At 33.6% G+C, this 26,340-nt stretch overlaps 1 protein-coding gene across 2 annotated transcripts in view; it reads left to right on the forward strand.

Moving 5' to 3' along the window:
- Vti1a (Vesicle transport through interaction with t-SNAREs 1a) overlaps positions 1 to 16,918 on the forward strand; it is a 60,470-nt gene extending 43,552 nt beyond the window's left edge. Inside the window, exons 5-6 of one of the 2 annotated variants that reach the window (XR_012756098.1) lie at positions 500 to 718; positions 14,465 to 14,593. Coding sequence is in view for 1 of the 2 variants with exons in the window: in XM_075362949.1 (XP_075219064.1) it covers positions 14,465 to 14,617 (153 nt within the window). In the remaining variant the exon portion in view is untranslated. Of the gene's footprint in view, positions 1 to 499; positions 719 to 14,464 lie in introns of both variants that reach the window. The other variant, XM_075362949.1, reaches the window with a different exon arrangement.
- The last annotated feature ends 9,422 nt before the right edge of the window (positions 16,919 to 26,340 follow it).

Here is a 26,340-nt window from a genome sequence, read left to right on the forward strand (position 1 = left end):
GTGTGACATCTGTACATACGTACATATGTATCTCACATAACTCTAAAATGATTAACCGTAGGATGTTGAAATTTTGGATTTAGGACTGTTGTAACGTCTAGTTGTACACCTCCCTTTTTGATTGTAATCGATTGAACCAAAAGTGTCCAAAAAAGGCCAAAATCCAAAAAAATTTGGATTTTGGACTTTCTTAACTGCAGTAATAAGCCCTCATTGAGAGCTTTTCAACGATGTATTATAAGTGGTATTTATTTTCATTGGTTCCAGAGTTATAGCCAAATTAAATTTTAATTAATGAAATATTTGAATCATAGAAGAAGAAGGCACATCGGTTCAAATCAGACTTCATCTCCTTTTTTTTAACTTTTTTTTTTAATTTAGATATATTGATTTATTAATAATTGTCTCCACCTTGTCCCATTAGGATCGTGGTTTATTTTTATTTTTTTAAAGCTTACCCTTGGTTGTGAGTTAATATATTGACTGATTGTTGATTTAGACATTTGGAAAGTTTTGGTTAATTATTAATGGATGTGGTTGCTAAGTTTTGAAAATTTTGGACAATGGACTAACATTTTATTCAAGTTTTCTCTGGATCAACCCTATTGCCATTGGCAGTAAGGTTCACTATTGACTAATTTATTGCTCTACAAGTATAACAAGAAGACAGTGAAGTAAACAACCACTTAGAAGAATTTCAACATATTTTTCATATCAGGTGAGCAAATAATTCTAAGTGTTGAAGCAGTTTATAAGGGGATTCCTTTTTTTCATCCTAGCTCCCTTCCCAACTCCTTACTTAAAACCCCCTGGGATCTTTGTGTCCTGGGTCCTTCCTGACCCTGTGACCCCCCCCCCCCCTCTTGATCCCCTCAAATCTGACCACGGATTTGGTGGATACATTTTCGTGACCCCAAAAAAAAGCCCCCCATGATTTTGGCAAGTGGGTATTCCAATTAAGTGGAATTTGGTGCTGAAGACAGCCGGTGAATTAGTTTTTAGATTAGACTTTTGGTTCAACAGTGGAAAGAAGAAGATCACTTCCGTTGGCAGATTCAGCAGAACCTGGTAGTTCGAGACCTCCAGCACTCTCAAAGGTGAAGAAAGAGTATGCTAAAGGCAAAAAGAGTGCAGAAGATGTAATAGGAAGAGGGGGAATTTGTTGCGGCGACAGTGGATTAACCGATTGCTCAGTTATGATTTCTAGTGTTTAATTTGAAACAAAATTGAGGAGCAGGCCTGTCAAAATATAAAACAGCAGATGAAAAGGAGCTTTGTAGAATATATAAAGGGTTTAAAGGGTTGATGGAGTTGTCACCACCCCGGACAACAATTACGCAGGCGACACAAACTGATGGGTCTCGCAAACTCAGGATAAGAGAACAGTTGGACACAGACTTATCTAATAAGGACTTGGTAGCGTTATCTGTTGGAAGATGGCTGGTAGAAATAGTTTTAAGAGTTTCTCAGTTCGAGGAAATACCCAGTGAGGAAAACATAATTAGTTTTTATGACCTAACAGGCCAATCTGGGCGTAAAGATCACCCTGTTCATGGTGTCATGGGAGTGGTCTCTGCAGACATTGTCAAAAATGATATAGTTATCATAGGGCGTGAGCAAGCTATAAATCCAGCCAGTAGATACACTATTTATTATGAATCAGTTAAAGGAGAGGAAAATGCAGTAATGATATTATTAAAAGCCACAAAGAAAATACTAGAAACCATTAATGCAGCGACTTTTATGCTTCCAGGAGGCAGATGTGGGAACCTCATTAGGAAAGTACTGGTATATTTAACAAAGGGTAGAGAAGACCAGGTGAGAGTTTTGATTCTAAAGTCAGAAGTTGTAAATCAGGACAGCAAAAGTCTATGGATCAAGCGTGCTACTCCACCTGTACAAGACAGCCGAACTATGATAGTCAGCAGAGGGCAGGTCCTATGTGGGTCTCTTAAGGACTATGAAACAAAATGTTACCTGGGAAGAGACTGGAGAAGTGTTGTCTCTTAGGAAAGAGAATAATGAAAAATTATGCAAACAAGTTAAGGGGAAAGAGAAGGCTGAGGCACTTACTGCTACATTACAAGCTAAGTCGGCAGAGTTACAGGTCGATATGAGGCCCACAGGTGGACGTAGAACAATTGTACATCTAAGAGATATTGACAGTGAGACCAGTGAGCAAGAAATTAAGGATGCAATGCTCAGGTAATCAGAGGTGTAAATGAGTTTAAGATCTTGTTAGTAAGACCTGCTTATGGTGAAACCAAAAATTCAACAGCGGTCACAACATATCGTGCAGTGAGGAATTTAATAGAGACTCACATATGGATAGGCTGGGTACATTGTTGTGTCTATATCTGAGTACCTGAAGACAGATTCTATTGTTGTTGGGCTTCAGGCTATGTCTCAGTGGATTGCAAAGGAGTAGATAGATGTCAGTTATGCTTCAACTGTGGGAAACCGGGCCATAAGAGCACTCAATCCAAAGGACCGACAACATCTGCCATATATGGTTTGGAAGGCCTCTGGACCAGAAGGTGTACGATTGCCAATGATACCAGAAGACAAGGTGTGTGAATATGTGATGTACTCTTTCCAGAGCAAGTAGATCCATATAGAGAGGAAATAGTGGCTGATGAAATACTGTTGTTCACTAGGCAGGAATTAAAGACTGCAGGCAGGAAAATGAAACTGCATAAGAGTCTGGGTCCAGACGGCATTCCAGTAGAAGTCATCTGGATACTGGTGGAAGAAGCGCTTGTTACAATGTTGGAAGTAATGAACAACAATATGCTGAAAGGTGATTTTATACTGACTTCATGGAAAAGATCAAGACTAGTTTTAATGAACAAACCAGGTAGGTCAGGAGCTACAATTCCTTATAGACCAATTTGTATTACAAATAATTTTTGTAAATTATTAGAAAGGATGTTAGAGGCGAGGTTGCAGGCCTATATTGGAGAAAGGAGTGGTATTAGCCAGTGGCAATTTGGATTTTGATCAGGGGAATCAGCGATGAATGCTATGAAGTAGGTGATGAAATTGGTTGATAATGTGGCAAAGGACACATAGCGAATTCCTGTAGTCATATTAATGGATATATACAATGCTTTTAATTCTCTGAGGTGGGAAGCAATATTTGAAGTGATGAAGAAGGTCAATATACCGCTATATCTCAGACAAATGATACAGAGGTACTTACAAGAAGGATTTTTGGTATACCAAATAGGCAGTAATGAGATTGAATTCAGAGTGTCAAGTGGAGTGCCTCGGGGCTTAATTTTGGGACCCATTTTATGGAATCTTATGTTCAATGGGATTTTTCAATTAGAATACCCACAAAGAGTGCAAGCAATAGCTTTTGCTGATGACCTCGCGTTAGTGGTCACTGTAAAGAAGGAGGAAGACGTAGCGAGAGTAGTAAATGAGGCACTAAATATTGTAAATAGATGGATGAGAACTAGAAGACTTTAGCTCTCGCATGAAAAAAAGATGGTGATCTCTATGATGGGGAGACGAATTATAAGGCATATTCCAGTTGTGACTGAGGAAGGCCCGGTCCAGTTCATCAGAAATACAAAATATCTGGGGATGTGGCTAAACCACAGAAGTTTCTTTACTTTTCATGTACAGGAGGTTCATACAAAAGCAGACTGAGTGGAACAAAGTCTAAATAGATTATTAAGAACAACTACTGGACCGCGGGCCTCAATTAGGAAATTGTACTCACATGTGATGAATTCTATATTGTTATACGGTGTAACAGTGTGACACAGGGCTCTGAGAAGTGACAGGAATAGGAGGTACTTAGAGGGAGTACAACAAAAAATAGCGTTATGAATAGCATGTGCCTATTCATCAGTGTCAACTGAAGCAGTTGTTTGTAATTACTGGAGTGTTAACTATACAGCAAATGGCTCAAGCTTGGGTAAAAATTGATGAAGGGGTGAATAAGGAAGATGCGCAACATGAGTTAATAGAAGAGTGGCAGACAAAGTAGGTCACCTCACTAAAAGTCAGATGGACTCGGAGTTTAATAGGTGAGATTGGGCCGTGGATTGGGAGGGGGTTTGATGAGCTGAATTATTGGCGCACCCAATTCCTGACCAATCACAGCACATTCCAAGCCTACCTGTTTGGAAAACACAAGGTAGATAATATGGAGTGCCAATATTGTGATCAGAGGAACACAGCTGAACATGTATTTTTCCAATGCGTTAGATGGGAAAGAGAAAGAAGAAGATGTATGATTACTGGTCAGATAGATGTGGGCAATGTTATTGAAGTAATGCTAACAGACATTGATAAATTCTCTGCAGTGTCCAGCTTTGTTATACAGAGTTCTGCAAAGGAAGGTGCAGGATGCAAGGGTATGAAAGACAGCCTCTCGTGAAGTTGCATTTACACATAGGCGCTACACCACCACATAGGCGGTGGTGTTGAAGCGGGAGGACTCCAGTAACCCGTGAGCAAGAGACGAGTAGTACCACCCCAACTGAGGTGTCAAGTGATAAACAAGTATGCGAGTATCAATTTTAAGGTAAGTACAGTTGCAGTTCTAGATTGTAATGCAGTAGTCAGAAATGTAATCAATAGTCAGAGTGGGGAGGACAGCCCTCAGTGGAGTCATCTTCTGTCTGTGCTTGTGCAGGTGGGCGGCAGTGGTGAAGCTGCGGGACTCCTAGTCTTACCGGGGTTGTGCTATACTTAATTACAAAACCAGCCCCAGGTGGAGAGAAACAGTGAAGTAGGAGTTTTAGTCAGTTGGGTGAGGGCACACATAGGCTCTTAATAACATCTAGCAGAACCCGTGCGATTCCGACACTCCCCTACTAGTGGGGGGGTATGTAAATGGTATTTCTCCATAATACCAATAAAAAAAAACCACCAAAGAACATTGGTATCCACAATCTAGTATTAAAAGTCCTTTACTAGGACTTTTAATCTAGAATAATCCTAGTATTCAAGTCCTTTACTAGGACTTGAACACTGGAACTCTTGACTTCCAAATCAGCTGATTTGGGAAGACACCACTAGACCAACCCGGTGGGGTTAGGCTTTTGGTACCTACAAAAACTAATATCCACGTACATGAATGCTCATGTATCATGTGGTATATGTGCTCATACACTAGTGACACCTTATGTATCACCCAACATTCATGCTTAAATCCCTCATCTGCATCTAAAATATTCTTTCTATCCTGTCTGAAAATTATGCTTATAAAACTTAAACTTACTGTATTTAGTTATCTTTTGTTAATATAAACATTTTGGACTAACATTAACAAATTTATACTAACCAAATTTTTAATGAATAATAATGTATTTATTTTTATTTAAACACATTTTTAACAATTTCAGTAACTTAAATAATTAATAAATAATATTTATTATTTGCATTTTGTTTATCTTTAGCATTATGGTTTTTATTTATCTTTCATTATTACATGTGTTATATAGAATCTATTTCACTTCAAACTTACCATATTAATTTTCAAACGTTAAATAATTTATTTGGTAATAGAAGTTATAAAGCTCAGAGTAAATGTTTTTACATCAGGTGGTAACAATCATCATTTCAAGCTCATTGACTGGTGGGACATACCATATAGTTTTATCACCTGGGTTATTAATATACCTCTTGAATGTAGTTTGCTAGTTCTCAAACATCAACATTTTTGATTTGATGTATGTAAAAGAAAATTCTTGATGAAAGATATTTGTGTTTGGTACATATCACTGCAATGCATATTTTTTGTTACAGCATTCTTCTGGTTAAATTTGGGTAAAGTTATTTTCTGCATTGTTAAAAAGTGCACATCATATTCTTCATAAGATTTACCATTGTAATTTTTGTATTTTAACCAAGTAAATGTTAAATGGCTGAATGATTTGCTGAGTTTTTAAATTCTGGATACTTAATTATGTTTGCTTCACCATATCTCTTATAGCTTATACATATTCATAATATTGTACCTATTTTAACAAGAATTACTCTTAAAACACAGAATATAATAATATAAATATATTCTGAGTACAGAAGTGACTGTAGAAATTAATCTTGTGACAACTGTGTAATTCTGTTACTATTAAAATTGATGTATTAAGTAAAAAGAGGAAATATAAATAGTTTGCTTTTTATGGTATCCTTGAATTTATTTATTTCTTGTTAAATTTACACATTCCATGCTAAACCATTTTTAGTTACAAATCACTAATCACTATATTTTTTAAGAGAAATTTTTAATTAATTTCTACATTAAAAACCACATTTAGTGTGTTGCATTATTTCTTCATAAATATTTAATTACTAACAACCTTAGTCACTTGGAGATTAACTAACACCCTTAATTATCAACAACAGTTTTATTATGCATGCATTTTGATGTTAACTGTTTGTTTTAAATTTTAGTTTATCTTGTGCGATATTATTTATTTTATGTGATTTTTTTTATAAATATATATAGACTTCTGAAGACTTGTTAAGAAAAATAAAACATGTATCATGAAATATAAGAGAATTTATTTCTTGTGTCTACTCTAATTTTATACACTTAGGTGTGTGTGTGCACCTAAACAAAAGAATCTCTATCAATAAAATAAGACAACTTTTTTTATTCAGTCAGCTGTGTACCTAATAACTGATTTCCATGTTTCAATGTTAACAATACTATTTATTTAAATACAAGGGTGAATCAAATATAAACGGTAATTTTTTTTTATAAATCTATTGATTAATAATATACACAATTCATTCCTTAATCATTTCTCTATGTAGTCTCTTGCACATCCTACACACTTTTGCCAATGATTTGGAAGCTTGGATATTCTTGTTCATAAAAAGTTTGAGAACAAGTCGTCAACCAATTGCGAATGTGCTCCTCAACATCTTCATTGTTTTCGATTGTTCCTCTCCAAGCAATTCTTTGAAGTATGCAAACAAAAAATAGTCATAGGGGGACAATTCTGGACTGTATGGAGGTGGTCGAGGGTTTCCCACTGCATTTTTTACAATTTATTCCTTGTCAAAATCACAATGTGCAGCCTAGCATTGTCATGGAGAAGGATGAACTTCTGATGGGCATACCCCGTCTTTTGTTTCAGTAGGCAGCTTTTGTTGACTGTAGCAGCTGGCATTCTTTTCTCTGCATTCACCGTTCATTGATTGTGGAGAAAATCTATGATTAAAACTCCCCTTGAGTCAATACAAATCTTTGCAAGATCTTTTCCGGCTGACAGATGAGGTTTGGCCTCCACTCAGCAGCCTTCACCAGTCCTTACTCACCATTTTTGACTCCGTAGTGTAATTATGGACCCATATCTTATCACATGTGATGATACACCTCAAAAAAATCATTCCCTTCTTGCTGAAATCGATTCAGAAGTCTCTCACCTGACCTGTTTTCGATTTTCAGTCAACAACCTCGAACCCATCGAGCAATAATTTTTCTAAAGCCAAGATGATCATCTCGATCCCCCCCCCCCCCCACCGAGGGAGAATACGAGGTTGAGAAGATCCCACCTCGTAGCGTGTCCGGTCGCTACACCACCCCCTCCGTGCCTAGCCAGTAGTGGCTTTAATGGAGGACATCTTCTCGCCCTCAAACTGATTGCGCGCCATAGCTTTCAGTTCAGGCCCCACAGAGATGCCACCGATGCAGATGCATCAAGGAGCATCTGCATCGGTAAAATTGATCCCGAGATAGTTTTTGTGTTTATGCCTTCAGAAAGCAGACAACGGACACCTGCAGCTACCACGTCGCCGCAGGAACTAAGCTAGAAGCCTAACCGCGGAATGAAGACCCCTGCGCCTAGCTCTAACTATTAATGAGCCAACTTATTGAATGTCTCAGATCCGAGAAACTACCACTATAAAAAAACTTTCCCACTAAACACAGCGAAATTTGGTCCTAGTTCCCTTAAAGAACCCCGCTTAATTACTCAAAATGAGTTCAAACTGTCTGACTCCGCTTCGGTCTGCCCGGGAGAGGAGAACGAACGCCTACTGCCACACAGCTCTATCGCGGAGTCCCGCGTGACATTCACCATCTTTCGTAACCGCCGTCGAAACGCCACCGCCTACCACCCAAGCGGCACAAGCCACGTTCCGCCGACAGTGTCGTATGCTCACAAAACGCCCTCGTCGGAGCGCGACCGTACCCCCCCGGGACAAGGAAAAACTATGCCCGTTGGCAGCGGCCGCAACTCCGCCGACAGCTTTATTCCAAACTCAAAATAACACCTCTTAGATCTAACCGAGGCACGCTGCCTTAAGCGCCTACCTTCGGCCAGTCAACTGTCCAGGCGGTCCCTAGCCACCCAGGTTCCTATTACCTACTAAATCCCTTCGGCAGTCTTGCTCAGGACGAGGAAGCGAAGGAAGCCAGCAACAATTGTCCACTTTCTACGAGTCCTCCATATATCCAAAACGGAGTTTACTCTCTCGAGTTCCCTAGTAACTCTGGTACGCTCAGCTTCGTACCTGGGACAAATGTGTAGGACATGTTCCACAGTGTCATCGACCCTACAGTCCGGACAGAAGCCGGAATCGACCAACCTAAACCTAGCCAATTTCTCCCTAAAGGCACCATGTCCGGAGAGAAACTGCGTCGTTTGCCGATTGGGGGATACCCAGCTAACCGCTCGCAACTCTCTAACATCGGGAAATATACCATGCGTATAACGACCTGTTGAAGAATCATTCCACCTATCTTGCCAAGAGTCAAAACCTTGGTCTTCGATCTCACGCATACGCCCTGAAGCATATCCCTATAGCATTGGTACCGCAAATGATGAGCCCAGACGGGCGCAGCGTACAACATAATGGCCTCGCAAACACCTTTGTAAAGAATCAATACGGAAGTTCAACCCAATACGGTACGGAAGTTCAACCCCCAATCGGGATGGACAACTCTACGGACTCCGAAGAAAGCATCAATTGCCGTCTTTGCCACATACTGCAAGTGCTCCTTGAAGAGAAGCCTCTCATCAAGGATAACACCCAGATACTTTTTTAAGAGTGACATACCTAATTGAACGGCCATCCACCACAACCCGCGGGTGGCGAGTCACAGCTACCTGGCCCTTCATCATAGTGGTTTTCTCCGCACTGAAAACCATCTTATGCTGAAGACTCCACAACCGCAGTACCCTACATGTCTGTGCCGCTCTAAGCTCAATCTCAGCACGCGAACCGCCCTCGACCAGCAGCAGCCCATCGTCGGCATAAGCCACGACGCAACAGCCACCGGGCAAACGCAGCCGCATGAGAGAGTCGAACTCGATGGTCCAGATGAGTGGACCTAATACACTGCCCTGTGGACATCCTTTAGACAGGGTCTTTCCTACTTGCGAACTGCCGTCACGAAGGACAACAGTTCTATCGCTGAAGTAGCTCGAGAGAGTGCTAATCTCTTCCCGCGTGCAATCACGCTTTTGCAATTGAAACAAGGCCAGGCAGAGGGCCACCACAAGTTATTAAATGCCCCGGATAAGCCAAGATGATCAGTGATAATGAATTGAGTGCTCCCATAGCTGATGCCATTTCTTCAACAGTGAATCGGCAATCACTTTCAATAAGCTCTTGAACAGCACAGATGTTGTCAGCTGTGAGACTTGACCTTGGGTGTCAATATGGCTTTCATTTTCTACACTTTCTCACCTGCCCTTAAATTGTCTGGCTCACATATATACTTAGTTCTGGGACAGTGTAGCATCCCCAAACTGTGCCTTCAAATGAGTTAAAATTTCTGTGGGTTTAGTGTCTTAATTTGTAAAAAACGTTATGATTATACATTGTGCAATAGACGATGCAACCTCTTGCTCACTCATGGCAATACTGATGACAGAAGAAAGCGGAGGAGCTAACCAAGCTGGTTCCCCCTCTGTAACACACCAAATATTAACCTCTCTACTCCAACATCCAGCTCATAACTGCTTGCTGCATAGAATAGCGAAATTACTGTTTAAATTTGATTCACCCTCATAACCACTGAACCTTTTGTTTACTATTGTGTTTCTGATGTGTGTCACTGGTATAAATTGAATTTTTTTTCTTTAATCATTTTTAATAAAACCTTTGATATAGTTTGTTTTCTAGGCATAGATTTCACACTCTAGAAAAAAAAATCTAATTGTGTAGAATTTATTTACTATAATTTGCCTGTACTGCAGGCTTATCATAAGTTATAATTGTTTTAGGATCTACTTGTAGCAGATACTGTATTTTACTCCTTTGAAGCTGCAAAGTAGATGTTATGTTAAATAATAATTATTCTCCAATATCCCCTTCAATAATTTTTATATTATTAATTTCCAAAAATAATCATTCTTGACTGAATAGTGAATTATTTGAAAGCAGTCATACTTAGCAGTTTGACAGTGGCCAAAAACTGAAAAAAAACCAATATCATCCAAATTTTAAAATTATGATGTTTATTAATTGATTAGATGATTTTAAGAATTTTTTGCATTTTTCATAAGTGTAAACTAAATTTTAAAACTATATATATATATATATATATATATATATATATATATATGAGGTCTGTAAGTAAAGTAATAAGACTAGTTTTTTTGGCAACAATGTAAAGTTACTAGTAAACATATGGTTATATGAACAACTGCTTTATATTAGGTATTAACATTTTTAGTCTATTGTTGCCATGTGATATATAAACAAACGTTTTGTGAAACAAGTTTTTGTTGTGCATTACAAAAATGAGTGATACTAATTATGAGTAGCATTGTGCAATTAAGTTTTGTGTTAAACTCCTTGAGAATGCTACTGAAACTTTTTCAAAATTGAAAAGGGTGTATGGAGATGACACTCTGTTACAAGCCCAAGTTTCGAGGTGGTTTAAAGCATTTTCAGATGGCTGGGAATCAGTTGCGAATGATCCATGCTCTGGAAGACCATTAATGTCAACAACAGTGTTGAGCGAACCAGAGACTTTATATTGTATGACCGACAATTAACTATCAGAATGATTGCAGAACAATTGAATTTGAACCATACCTCAGCCCATCAAATTTTGACAAACGAATTAGACATGAAAATAGTTTGTGTAAAATTGGTCGCAAAAAACCACACTGTTGATCACAAAACCAACAGGGTGAAAATATGCTGCGATCTTCTAAAGCAAATTGAAACTGATCCTGATTCTCTAAAAAATGTTATTAGGTGATAAAACTTGGATATTTGAGTATAACTCAGAAACAAAATGCCAGAGCAAGGAGTGGCATACTTCAAACTCACCTTATCCCAAAAAGCAAAAATGAACAAATCAAAAATCAAAACCATGCTAATTTGTTTCTTTGATAGTAATGGCATTGTCCATAAGGAGTTTTTGCCTACAGGATAGACTGTAAATCAGTATGTTTACTGAGAAATTCTTGAAAGACTGTGGAAAAGAGTCGCCCACATGAAACCAGCCATCAAAGACAACTGGATACTGCATCATGACAATGCACCTTGTCACACTCAATTATTGAGTTTTTGGCACAGAAAAACATTCCTGTAGTTCCTCAACCACCTTATTCACCTGACTTTAGTCCCTGCGACTTTTTCCTGCCCCCGATTTTAAAAAAACTCCTAAAAGGACACCATTTGGAACAGTAGAAAACATAAAAAAATTGTAACTGACCATCTGAAGGATATTCCGGTTTCTGAGTTCTAACACTGCAATGAAGAATGGGAAAACCGTTTGAAGCGTTGCATGGCTTCCCAAGGGAACTATTTAGAAGGTGATAGGGTCCATGTATAATTGGATTGTAAATAGAACGTTTTTCTGAGCCAGTCTCATTACTTTATTTAGAGACCTCATATAACTATATGTAAACTATATTGGTTAGTAAAATTAGAAACTTCACTTTGGTTTTGTATCACCTTTGTAATGACAGTTTTGTAGATTACAATGAAATTGCAGATATTGCAAGTAGATAAATTGTGAGATAAAATAAGAACACTTGTGTTTTTATAAATAAGAACTGTTTCTAAGCTTTTCAGTTTGTATAAACTCTGTTAATGGGTGGATTTCTTATGCATTCTAATGATGATGCACTCTGTCATTGTTTGTCACAACATTTCATCACATTCTTGATCATGTAGTACAATATGTGGAATCACAATAAAATTCAAAATGGCACATAAAAGTGGTGGTACTTTAGGTGATATAGCCAAAGTAGAAGACTCAATTTTTAGAGATTAGTTTTCTTATAATTTTCCTGTATAATTGAATTTTATTCTGTATTCTATTGGGATTCCTTTACACTAACACTAGATCATTATGTTGTTGATAAATTTGTCTACTATTTTACTAATACAAGAGTTATTTTTTTTTAAGGTCCAATCAATCGAGAAATAAAAACCTGTGCAAAAATCGGATGAACCTTTGCGCATATGTGTTGCATAGCATCTCTAGTATGGCTTTCAATCACGCCGCATTACTTTGTTTAGTCTGAACACACAGCTAGCACGTAAACATGTCTACAACAATAGCATCTCCCGCCAAGTGTGAAGTGCGTGCTGTAATTCGATTTCTTCAGGCTGAGAGGTGTAATGCAGCTGAAATTCATCGACTAAGTAATGTGTACGGTGAAACTTCAATGAGTAACAGTAAAGTGCAACAATGGTGCAGGAACTTTAAAGCAGGACATACAGATGTTCATGATGCAGACGGCCAGGGAAGGAAGCGAGTGTCAACCGAAGATCTCGTTGAGCGAGTGGATGAGGCAATTCCAGAAAATCGTTGGTTCACAATTTCTGTATTGAGCGATTCGTTTTCTGAAATTTCAAGGTCAGCTCTCTACACCATTGTGAGTGAGAGACTTCAGTACCACAAACTGTGTGCGAGATGGGTTCCCAAGATGCTGTCCACACATCACAAAACAATGAGAATGGACACCTCCCTAACGTTTCTCCAGCGCTAATACAATGAAGGAGAAGATTTTTTGAACAAAATTGTCACAGGGGACAAGACATGGGTCCATTTCTAAACTGAAGAAACAAAAGAACAATCCAAACAGTGGATGCATTCTCATTCTACCAGTAAACCAAAGAAGTTCAAGCGAACCTTTTCCAACAGAAAGTGTATGGCTACTGTGTTCTGGGACCGGAATGGAGTTCTCTTGGTGGAATTCATGGAACGTGGCACGACAATCACTGCAGTCTCATACTGCGTGACTCTTCAACGTCTACGAAGGGCAATTCAGAATAAGTGGAGAGGAATGTTGTCATCAGGCATTGTCTTTCTCCATGACAATGCTCAGCTGCACACTGCAGTTGTAACAAAGAAGCTCCTGCAGCGTTTTCATTGGGAAGTGTTTGATCACCCACCATACAGCCTGGACTTGGCTCCATCTGATTTTCACCTCTTTGCACACATGAAACGCTGGCTAGGAGGACAAAATTTTGGCACAGACATCGAGCTGCAGACCAGCATAGAAACATGGCTGAAAACACAGGCAGCTCCGTTCTATGATGAGGGTATTGGAAAGTTGGTACCATGCTACGACAAATGTCTAAATCGGAATGGCGACTATGTAGAGAAATAGCGTAACTATTTAAGTACTTGTTACAAATAAAAATTTTTTTAATTTTGTGACCGATCGGACTTTTTCATCTTGCATATTTGAAAAAAGTTCATAATTTTTAGGTACTAAACATTTACATTATTTATAATTATTGTAAGACAAAAATACATAGTTATGAATGAATAACAACATGAGTCCAGTTTGTATTGTATTCATTTGTAATTTGTAGTAATTGCATGAAATAGATCAGTCTATTCATATAGCTATTTTTTTTTTTTTTTTTTACAAGTGCTATTCATAATGTTAGAGTGAAAAATTTAGGGATATGTGAAGACATAAGCAGATACAAGTTCCTGTTGTCATTCTAGGGTCACAACTACATTGTAGAAACTGTTTTAATAGTGCACACAGTTAGGAGGCTCTAAATATTTCAGCATTGTTTCAGTGCACATTATCATAACATTTTTTTTGACCTGAAGGATTCTTAGAAGTTCATATTCATGATAGGAAGTGAATGTCGTTAAGTAAAATTGTTATTAATTATTGTACAATTCTTCTTGTCTAAATGCCAGTAGGTTGAGAGTATTTTATTGATAAGGTAGCCTAAATTTTAAGTAGATATTTTACTGGTAATATTTCCTTGCATTAACACTGAATATGAGAATTATGGATTTGTTTGAAAGTGTATTAAAAGGTTGGAATACTTATTACAAATTAATATTTTTCTTTTTATTGTTATATCAAACCAGTGTACCTGTAAAAAAAATAAGATAGATTTGGATGTGAATAATGAAAAATTAAATCTTGCAAGAAGTACTTCCCGATGGATTTTTCCAGAATCTTGAATAATGATGGTATGATGGTGGTGTTCTCATTACAACTAATTAATTGTTTATTTATAAATAATTTTAATTGACTGTCTGTTTCAGCTGAGAGATACAGATGCAGAGCTTAACCGAAGTACACGTATTATTAACGGAATGATAGCAAGATCTCTACAGCACAGGTTTATATTAAGTGCCATCTCTATTGTGTTCTGTTTAGCAGTAATATCTACCATATACTTCTCTTATTCGTCTTGAACTTATTGTGTATACTTGTAGCAATTTTGTTTTAATAATTTTATATTTTGTATTTTAATTGATATTGTGCAGTTTATTAATATTTATTATTCTATTCTTATCTGTGTATTTTAATTATTTAAAATATCAAATTTGGTTAAACTGTTAAGCTTTGATTATTAATTTTTTTTTATACATATATTTTTAAAATATCATTGTACATGTATAGTAAGTAATTTGATCACTGAAAATTTATGTGAATATTAAGTAAATTATGAGTTGTTAATTTTAAGGCTTGCCCACTGAATTCAGTGCTTTAATACATTATGCCTCAATAAAAGACTGACTGTATTATATCTTGGAAATATTAGTACTTTTGAATATTTAGCGACTTCAACAAAGTTTATGTGTGTATGATATTAATGATATTATCTGGTGGTAAAGAAAAGATCTTTTTTCACCTTTCTGTTGTGCATGTACGATATATTAAGAACATTATTGTCCCTTTCATTGTTACTTAAGTTACCCTTTGTAAGTTACCCTTTAAATCCATGCTGGCAATTAATTTCAGAATTTAGTTGTGATAAATTTGTATTACAATTAACTATTAAACTGTTAAAGAAATTGATATATAACAGGGATTGATCCAGATCATGATTTCAGGGGAGAACTTCATAACTTTTTATTTTTATGGAAACCAGCGTTTCCTTTCAAAATGTAACTCATTAAAAATGGCTGTCAAAAGCATTTTTCTATCATTACCTCAGTACAGAGGTCTCTTAGAACTAAGCAGTTCAGTTAACACAGATTCAGAATTTCGCTTATAAAAGGCAGCCACTTTCTGAGAGTCGTTTGGCTTGTTTCAGAGAGATAAGGTTTCTTTTATAGCAGACCATCTAATAAACAATAAACATTCTATGACTAATTGGAAGCTTTGAATATTTAACGACTTACTGTTTACTGAAAATTTATGTGAATATTAAGTAAATTATGAGTTGTTAATTATAATTTATCCATCGCCTATTGAGCAAGAATCAGTTGCACATAATTTTTCTTTTCCTATTGTCTTTGCAGTTTCAGATTTCACTCTCCTTTTGTCCTGCAAAATGAAATTAATGCAGGAGTTACATCAGCATTCCCCATGTATTCTAGTGAATAGTTTTACTTCCTTTCTAAATTAATGATAAACTGGTGATATTGAAGGAGTTATTCTTTATAATCACACAATCATTTTTACACAAGCAATATAACATCGCATGAAATCAATTTCATTATGTCATTTATCTCATCCAATCAAACCTGGCTTTTGAAACTGGGCACATTTAATTCTACAAAGATCTTCAAAGCTTTCAATTTTAAGACTTCCCTACTACAGGAAATCCTTGACATAAGAGTTTCATATATTCACAGACCCTGTCCTTTATTGCAACAAGACATCAAACTTGATATCCCATGGAAGCGTTTGATAACAAGAATCTTAATTAAAGTCAATACTTCAGTTTTCAGTACTGTCTTAATGCAGGATTTATCTACATTGAATTTTCTTGCGGCTTCACAATTACAAAATCTTTCCACATGCCTTATCATAATTGGTGTATAATTCACATCAAACATATATTATTTTGTTTGTAAATCATTTAAAGGACAGCCTTTAGTCACCACATCACTTATAACACAGACTAGAGCTACAATCACATGGAATGTATAAAAAATTACAGATAAACACTGTCATCACTATTACAACACAAACCACATTGTCAGTTTAGTGAAATTAACCAACAGTGATACAAAGATGTTACACATGCTCTCCACTCTTCCCATATACAGCCTACAGAGTAATTGACCTCATTGATGAAAATAGTCATGACAGCAATGTAATGGTTTTCCATTTGATGCAACAAAATCTAACGGTTTCCACAATAAAATGCAACCTACAAGTTCCATATTACATATTTTGTTCAAGATAACAAGTATTGTGACCTATCTATGATTTTATCAAAGTGATAATGTTTATATTATTATAGAAGTACATTGATGGATGATGAGGAAACAACATAATGCATCTTTCTAAATAGTAAAAATTCATTATAGACATAATTAGCATGCAGATGCAACCTGCAGATCAAATTAGAGCATTTATTTTTAGAAGAAAAAGTATAGCTTGTACTTGAATAATCTAATTCTAATTTTTTGAGATTTATCAAGAATTGTCATACAAGATAATTTTAATATATTTTTGATATTAAAATAAAGCAAAATATAAAGAATTTGTAAAGATAGAACACTATATATTAACATATAACACAGAAAAAGTAGGACCTTTTGCTGGAAATTTTGAAATTGTTTTTTTTTTGCAGTTTTATTCGTTTTAAAATACAAAGTAATTTAATACCAAATTTCGTTGATAACTTGGAAATTGTCTCGGTTAGTAATTCTTAAATTTAAGGCATAGCAAATTATTATCTAATTATTAATTTTCTCATCTAAATTTTTTTATTTAAGTCATAATAAACAATTAGGGGAAAAAGGACCTTGAAGATCAGTATTACAAAACTTGGTTTAAATATTTAAAATATAAAGTAGATTAATCCGTGGATATTAAAATTGTTAGAATATGTCATTTTATTATGTATTTATTCTTTTTAGCTGTACAGTAACAGGCTTAGGCTGATTTGAATTTCCATCATTATTTAATATCTTCTTTGTCCCTACTAATTATTTTAAAATATACATATTTTTATTCTTTGCAATATTGTGGATGTTATTAAAAATTTATCATTTCATAATGTGGAGGATTCCACGTAGCCTACTTTCTATGCTAAAAATATGATGGACAAATTGGTCCCATTTCAGTTTGTAATTTACTTCACCATTTCAAAACGGCATAAAACTAAAAATTGGTAAACTGGCTGACTTTAGCTCTTTAAAACATTTGCTGCAGTCAAGAAGCCCTACTAATGACATATATTTAAAACCATTTTGACATTACTGTTTTCTACATATTTTGGTATGATTAACTTAACCATTATTAATATTTGTTATCTCTACCCTTAAAACACTTTGGGTGTCACCTATACAGGAAGTAAAACGATTTTAATGGCCAATTTTTTTTTTCTCATATAATTTCATTCAGTATCAAAAAAAAATGTATTAGTAATAACTGTCACTCATTTGAGTAAAAAATACGTTTTTAGCAATTGCTTTTTTGTGTGGTGATGCATTGGCTTCATGCGGCCAGTAACAGTTAAAACCTTTTCCCATCACAATGATCTGCGGTTGATTAGCGCTCCGCGAAAATATGTTGGTATCTGATTGCCTCCCTTCATAGTCTTATGCTATCCTCTTGTGAAAAAAATTACAGTATATAAAGAGATTTAACAGATTCTGACAAAAAAAAAACAAATCAAGAGTTATTGCTCACCTCTGAGACGTGGAGTGAAGTGGTACAGAAAACTTGCTATAGAATTGCTTCTTGGAACCCACCGGGTTGGTCTAGTGGTTAACACGTCTTCCCAAATCAGCTGATTTGGAAGTCGAGAGTTACAGCGTTCAAGTCCTACTAAAGCCAGTTATTTTTACATGGATTTGAATACTAGATCGTGGATACCGGTGTTCTTTGGTGGTTGGGTTTCAATTAACCACACATCTCAGGAATGGTCGAACTGAGAATGTACAAGACTACACTTCATCTACACTCATACATATCATCCTCATTCATCCTCTGAAGAATTATCGAAACGGTAGTTACTGGAGGCTAAACAGGAAAAAGAAAGAAAAAGAATTGCTTCTTGGAACCAATGTAGTAAATGCGCTACACTTATACAATCAGCTTACAAATGGAAACATGCAAATCATCGCATTCAAAGAAGAATTAGTTGAAGAACTGACAGGAATCAACGTTAGTGCCGTACCTCCTCCTCTGACACCAGCAGACCAACCTCACTGCCTTGTCGATGTTGGCAGACAAGGAAGAAGGCGATGTCATAAATGTTATGAAAAAAAGTCAAAGGCCAAAGCCAGGAAGATTGCCATGCGAAAAACTACTCAAACCAAATATAAATGTGTGATGTGTGAAAAACACTGATTTGGACGTTTGGACTGTTTTTTTGGTGTACATAAATATTTTGTCTGAAAAGTTAATTTTTTTTTATTTTCAAGTTGAAATTTTATTATCTATATTTTATTTTCAAGCAGATTTTCTGCAGTTGCTTTTGTATAGTTTTTGTCAATAAAAATAACATCATATTGTAATACTGATATTCTGCATTATTTCATTACATTTATCATACAGTAATAGCCATGTGAAACCAGTGTGGACTCGCTATCAACAGGCCAATAACAGTTTCATGACATACTGGCCATGCTCTTTCACTTGCCATGTGTTTTAATAGGAACTATGAAACCAAAGCGGAGTTACACGGCCATATAACTAAACCTAACATGTGGTGACACATTCGACTCACGTGGCCATTAGATTTGTAACTCTGTGAATCCACGTTGGACTCACGTGGCACTCAAAGTGTTAACATCTTTAATACTAATAGTTTCACATATTAAACCAATTATTCCAATTAATGGAATTAGAAAATATGTGGTCCCAACAATAAGGGATTGCTAGAGAAGTGAAAATGTTGGACATTATCAAAACTATAGTTTTGAGAAGTGCAACTTAGGCTGGCAATGTCCCTTGTCAGAAAAAATGTTCTCTTGCATTCTGTATGTTCTGACAAAAATAATCCCTCTTTTGTGATAAACAAAAAAGACAAAAGCTTGACAGTTTCAAGATAAAGTTTCCTTTTCTGGAGGTTTCCTATCATTTTATCGCAGTTGATAAAGACAATTGAGTTCCAGAATATAGTAATTTTAACAAGTTCTACATAACTTAGATTTTGTTTAAATACTGCCATGATAGATTTTATGTCAAATATTAGAGACTACTCTTATTGACAGTGGCTGGCTACCTGCAAAAATTAGCTCTATAGGAAAAAAATAGTTTTTGTTTATATAAATCTTTTCTTGTTTCTATAAATTCTTTTTGCACATAGTTCTTATTTAATGGCAGCAGTTTTAGATTTGAACTGTAAATTCCTGATTTTGCCATATAAAATGTTAAGCAGTTTTGTTCTGCATAATTGTTAAGAAATCTCTTAATATAGTAATTTTTCATAAATACACAACATTTTTTTAGAAACTTTATCAGTATTGCTATGGACTTTATCCAAATTGCTACTAATGCATTACTGACAGATTTTTAAACTTTTATTTCATTGGATGCATAAATGTGCACATTTTTTACATACCATATTAACAGCCCTTTCATTATCTTAATTTTGTAGTTTGCAGATCTTTTGTATTAGTTTTTATGGATGGATCTAAAGTTAATGCAGCTAACTTAAAATTAATTAGTCTTAGTTGTCACATTATTTTCATAGCAGTTAAACTCTGCTCATCCTAACCACATTACAGTTAAATTATTGGCAAAAATAAGCTGCAACAAGCAGATTTATAACTGCAATCACTTGTCAAGAAGTATAAAACTACATTTTTATAAAAGCTGTTGTAATCAGGCTACTAAAAACATGATAATAATTTTGCTTGCTAACTTGATTCCCTCCCACATAATCTTGATCAATTACCTTTTATCCTGTTGTACATTGTTACATTTTAATAATTACATCATCTCTAAATTATTATCTAAGCATTCGCCAAATAGCTGTTGACCTTGTAAGGCAGAAATTTGAATTTATAGAAAGATTAATCAGATTATCCTTTCTTGATTTATCACTATTGCTTGATTCATTATTCCTGTTTTTACAGTAAATTTTGATGCAATAATTATATTGCAACCTATGATTACATAGGTTTGATAATCCTCCTCATTAATATTGTTCAACCCAATATTATTTGTCACCTTCAAATAAATGAAATATCTTCTATGATACCTTATTGTCAGAAATTTCAAGTCAAATAACTATTTTAATAAAATTTCTAATTGCTTTAAGACCACTAAAATACAGGAAAAATTGTTTCACTCCATGAAAATTATACTTTTTCCATTTCAAAACATCAAAGTCATTTTTTTTACTACAAATTATTTATGATGCCTTTCTAATGTAGAAAATATACCACTAGAACATTGTTGTTTAAAAACAAGAGATCCCTTTTCCCTTCTCTACATTACAGCTATACATTTATTGATTTTTATTAAAGGGTTTTTAAAGCATCTTAAGCAAGAATGTTATTGGTATATTCTCTGTATCATAATTAATATTTTAATCCCATTTGACAGATGGTCTTCACAATAGTGTGAGACTGATCACGTAGATTAATAATTAATAAAATTATAAATTCAGGTTTTGTAAAACAAAAAAAAAAGCTTGGTGTTCAGTACAGTATATATTACAAATATGATTCATTAACTTTTATTCCTATTGATATAGTATCTAATTGCATAGTTTTATTTTATGAAATTTTTTAAATATTAATTTTTAGAAAATTTTACAGAGCATATTTAACTGATGAAGTTTTATATTTAATTTAGATTTGTTAGCAAGATATTAGTTATTGACTAGAAGAAATGTACCACCTTCATGAAAGTTGTGGGAGAATGTACTTAAAAGAAATAGAAATTATTATTTTAATGTTTGCCACAGTAACGTGTACATTTATTGTTTAACAGATAAACTGCAAAAACAGAACTTTTTGGAAATAACATTATTATTTTAATGGTTTTTTTAATTAGATAATACCAGATGAAAAAAGATAAATTTTACATGAAAATAATTTTGGTTTTATTTTGTCAATTCTAATTTTAAATGTGGGGTCTAACTAGGATTTTTGAAAAATATTCCTTGTTTATGAGATCAACATTACATGATGCAGTTATATATATATGCTGAACAAAAATCTAAGTTACACAATAATATAATAGTCAAAATAATTAGTAAATAAATTAATAAATAAATAGTGAAAAAATGTCATTAATACCATTCTTTCACTAAATCAATTTTTTTAATGTTCTCAAATTGATAATCAATATATTTTATTTATAAAACAGTGAATAAAAAATTAGGCCTTTGTTAATTTTTTTGATACTTTATTACTTTAGCTTGGTTTTACGGATTGAATACAAAGAGTGTTCATAATTTTTGTTTGATACAGTAAGATGAGTGACTAACAAGATGATGTAATATAATTAATTAGAATAACTTCACGAGTCATTTTTGTCAAGCTATTAGCTAATTTGATGACTCGCTCATTCCTACTTTTCTTCACTCTACTGAAATAAAAATAAATCAGTTGAAATTAGAATATGTTGAAAGGTTTTGCTAGTGGGTTTAGAGCTGTGCAAATGGACAAAAGCTAAGAAAAAGTCTTTTCGGTTTGGAGTACCAATGATCAGGAGAGAACCACAAAATCACAGTGATGATTGCTATTTCTGTTCTTGTAATGTACAAGGGTTCAATTTAAAAAATAAGAAAAATTGTGTATCCAAATCATTATTCATTTCGCTCCAACGATTCAAATCATTATTACGCTCTGTACCTCACAGCTCTGGTGTACCTGTACCTTCAGTTCAAAAAAACTAGAAGATATACTGAACAACTCAGAAGAGTCACAGGATGATGATTATGATGATGTTGACTTTATTTTTGGTAGTTCTGAACCACAACTTTCTTTACTGCATGAACTGAATGATTTGGTCAGAGATTTAAGTCTTCCTAAAAATTCAGTAAAACTTTTAGGATCTAGATTAAAAGAAAAAACGTAGTGACCCCTGGCACTTCTGTATGGTACAAAAACAGAGAAAAAGAATTTACTTTGTACTTTTCTGAAGATGGAAGATTAATTTATTGTAACAATGTTGCTGGTGCAATGGAACAGTTGAACATAAAGTATGATGTGAATGAATGGAGACTGTTTATTGACTCGTCGAAAAGAAGCCTCAAAGTTGTTATTCTTCATAATGGCAATAAATATGCTTCAGTGCCAGTATGACACTCCGTGTATCTGAAAGAATGCTAAAAAAATTTAGAATTAGTTCTGTCTAAACTGAAATATTGCAATCATGAATGGATAATATGTGGTGACCTAAAAGTAATTTCTATGCTTCTTAAGCAGCAATTAGGATACACCAAAATCCCTGCTTCTTGGGTGAATGGGACAGCCGGGACAAGAAAGACTATTGGACCAGAAAAGAATGGCCTTGTAAGGTATTATTAGAACCTGGGAGCAAAAATGTGATACAGAAAAGTTTAGTCGATCCACAAAAAGTTCTCCACCTTCACTTCACATCAAACTGGGATTATAAAATAATTTCTAAAGGCTCTATCTAAAGAAGGAGAGTGTTTTAAATACATATGCAATAAGTTTCTACAACTGTCAGAAACCAATGTGAAAGAAGGTGTTTTCACTGGGCCAGATATTCATAAACTTTGTAAAGATGAATCTTTAAAACCAAAATGGAGAACATTGAAAAAGAAGCATGGAAAGCATTTAAAGAAGTTTTTTTGGGAATAATAAGGACCCAAATTTTAAGTGGAAAGTGGAAAACATGCTAATGAAATTCTAAGACTTGGGTTGTTCGATGAGCTTGAAGTACATTTTCTGCATTCTCATATTGATTTACTTTCCCAAAAATCTTGGTGCCGTAAGTGAAGAACAGGGTGAAAGATTTCACCAAGATATAAAGGAAATGGAATTTAGATATTGGGGAAGGTGGAATGTGAACATGGTTGCAGACTACTGTTTGTGCATCCATAGAGACGATCTGCAAGCTGACTACAACAGAAAATGTGCCTGAGAAGTGGTGAAAGTAAAAGAAAAAGGCAGTACAAGTCTTCATAGAGGTAAGAAGATGTATAAAAATCCTTTCTTTAAGCCCTATTACTTTATAATAAATAAAAGTTTTCTACGATGAATACATATAGAATATGACTTTTTTTCCTTTTTTTTTTGTATTGTGAAAAATTCTTACATGATAGAAAAAACGGTGGCCATATTTGAAATTATTGCACAAAATAACGTAAAAATCAGTTATTACATTATAATCTACTTTCAAATTCCCTAATTTTATTGGCCTGTGATATTATTATTAATATTATGTTTAAAACATTATTTAAAAACACTGTAAATTCATTATTTAAACAACAGATGTTTATAGAAAACCCAATAATTGTTACATAATTCACAAGTCTTCAAACACCTTGGATACACTAAACAAACATTAATAAAAAGTTATCCATAGAGCATTTATATGTACAAATAAAAATGAGAATAAAATTAATAAAGAAATTGACTATTCAAAGGAAACTCCAAATATAAATGGTTATAACAATAATTTTATTGATGAACTGTATAGAAATATAAATAACAAAAACATATTGAAAAAAGCCACACTTAAAATCACAATTACGAGTAATAAAAATGATAATTATAAAAATGTACTTAATTTACCTAAAAAATATATACATTTAAAAATCAAAATAATAACAAAAAAACATCAATATATTTTATAAAAATAAATATAACATTTCATATAAAACAGGTAAACCTATAATGTATAATTATCAAAACAAAGAAGTTATTAATAAACTTGAACTTTGTGGCTTATATAAAATGAAATGCAATGAATGTGACCACATATCTCCAGGCAAAACCACCAGATCTTTCATTAAGAGATTTTCAGAGCACTTTAATAATTATAAAAGAGGTAATAATAAGTTTTCAAATTAACTGATCACCTTATAAAAAATAAATATACAATTACTGATGTATACAATAATTTAGAAATAACAGAAATAAATAATAATAATAATATTAATAGGGTAATTAATATTCTTGAAAAATATTGTATCAATAGATTTAAATTAATAAACAAAGAACAATGGTTTATTGTATAAATTGGTAGAACTAATATAGTCTAATAATTCAATAAGAATTATCACTCATTGTCATGCCATGGTACAAGAAAGAAGTTTTAATGTTATATGACAAGGCAATGTATGCTAATGTAGTATTTTGTGTAATTTCTAATTTTAAGTGCTGGTGCTGATGCTTAAGTAAATCTTCAAAAATGCTACGGTTGGTGTCTTAATGTACTATATCTGGTGGTTTTGATTTTCTAATTATATATATACATTTTTGCACATGAATTTTGTTAACTAATTGAACAGAAAATTTTTAATTTATGTGAAGTTATAGAATTGTACTCTAAATATGAGGCAAATTACAGAAATGTATTTTTTTTAAATATAAACCTTTAAAAATCATCATATCTGTAATGACTTTTTGTTTTTACAGGAATATTTTTCTAATTAAGATATTTTAGGTATCTATTTAAAGTTAAAATCAGTTGTTGCCATCAATTGATGCATTTGTTTGATTCAATAACAATATGTATGAATTATTATGGCACTATGTCCATGTGGTAGCACAAGTAGACTTCCAGGACACACGTTTCAACATTTTTGTATTTAATCAACAATCAACATTTTTTATGCCAAAAATATTTCTTGTGTTTCCATAGAACCTAAGTCATTTTTTAGTTTTTAGATTAATATTAAATTGTTTATTTCAATATTCATTGTTTATTCTGCTAAAAAATGAATACCCATTTTCACTTCAAAGCATTTAACACTTCCATAGAGGTAGAAGTTTTAATGAGTTCTGTAATATCTTCATCCACATTGAATACACCTCACTTTTTATTTTGGGATGATGACATAATTAGTAACCTTAAAAACCTTAGACAAATGCTTAGTAGGCAAATTACCAAACTCTTGAGTTAAAATATTTTGAAATAAGTTTCTTTTTCTTAACTTTTATGAATTCTGAAGCAAGTATACAATTTTAAGTGATAAACTTAAATCTTTTTGTAATTATACTGCATTATTTTAAAAGTTAATTATTTTCAAACTACTTCTTTTATCTAATCATATGTCACTTAATTTGTCTTCTCATACTGGTTTACCTTTATAGGTAAATTTGTTTTTGATGAAATAACTTTAGATAATTGTTTTTCTCCTTCAAAGCACACTGATGATGTATTGTACTAGCAGTAACTTTGTTACTTGCATTTATTACTTACGGTATTACTGTATAAACTCTATATATATTATGAATGAGTGTTATTGCTTACTTTAAATATTTATTTTATTCCACTTAATGTAAATTATTTATTAATAAATGTGATTATCATTCATATTTTATTGTAAAGCACTATGCATAAAATTTGTTAAGATGTAATATTTGTGTAGCTTAATAAATAAGAATTAAATCATTTATTGTTATTGAATTAATTACTGGATTAAATTTTGTTAATTTCTTTTTATTAATATAATAAGAACTGCTGTGGAGTGCCATAATGCCCTTAATATTTTTACATAATTAGTGCACTTACTGAATGGTGATTATATATTTATTCTTATTACCAGTGTTTACACATATATTTTAAAAAGGAAGATGAGAAAAATTTTCATCAAGTACTTATATACAGACACCATATAAAATAATTAAATAAATATTAGTTTGAAATTAAGATGTCATACAAATTCAAGATCCACTCAATTTTCAAAAAAGTTAACGTAAAAAAATTCACTGCAAATGAGAATTATAATCAAATTAAAAGTAAAGAATACAATATCAACTCTTACTATTCAGGATGGAAATAAGTTTAGCATTAAATTATGTAAGTGTGTTAGTAAAAAATTATGTTAAAAATAGTTATTCAATTCTGAATAAAA

This window comes from Lycorma delicatula, chromosome 1 (genome assembly GCF_047948215.1).
Source record: "Lycorma delicatula isolate Av1 chromosome 1, ASM4794821v1, whole genome shotgun sequence".
NCBI classification, from domain to species: domain Eukaryota; kingdom Metazoa; phylum Arthropoda; class Insecta; order Hemiptera; family Fulgoridae; genus Lycorma; species Lycorma delicatula.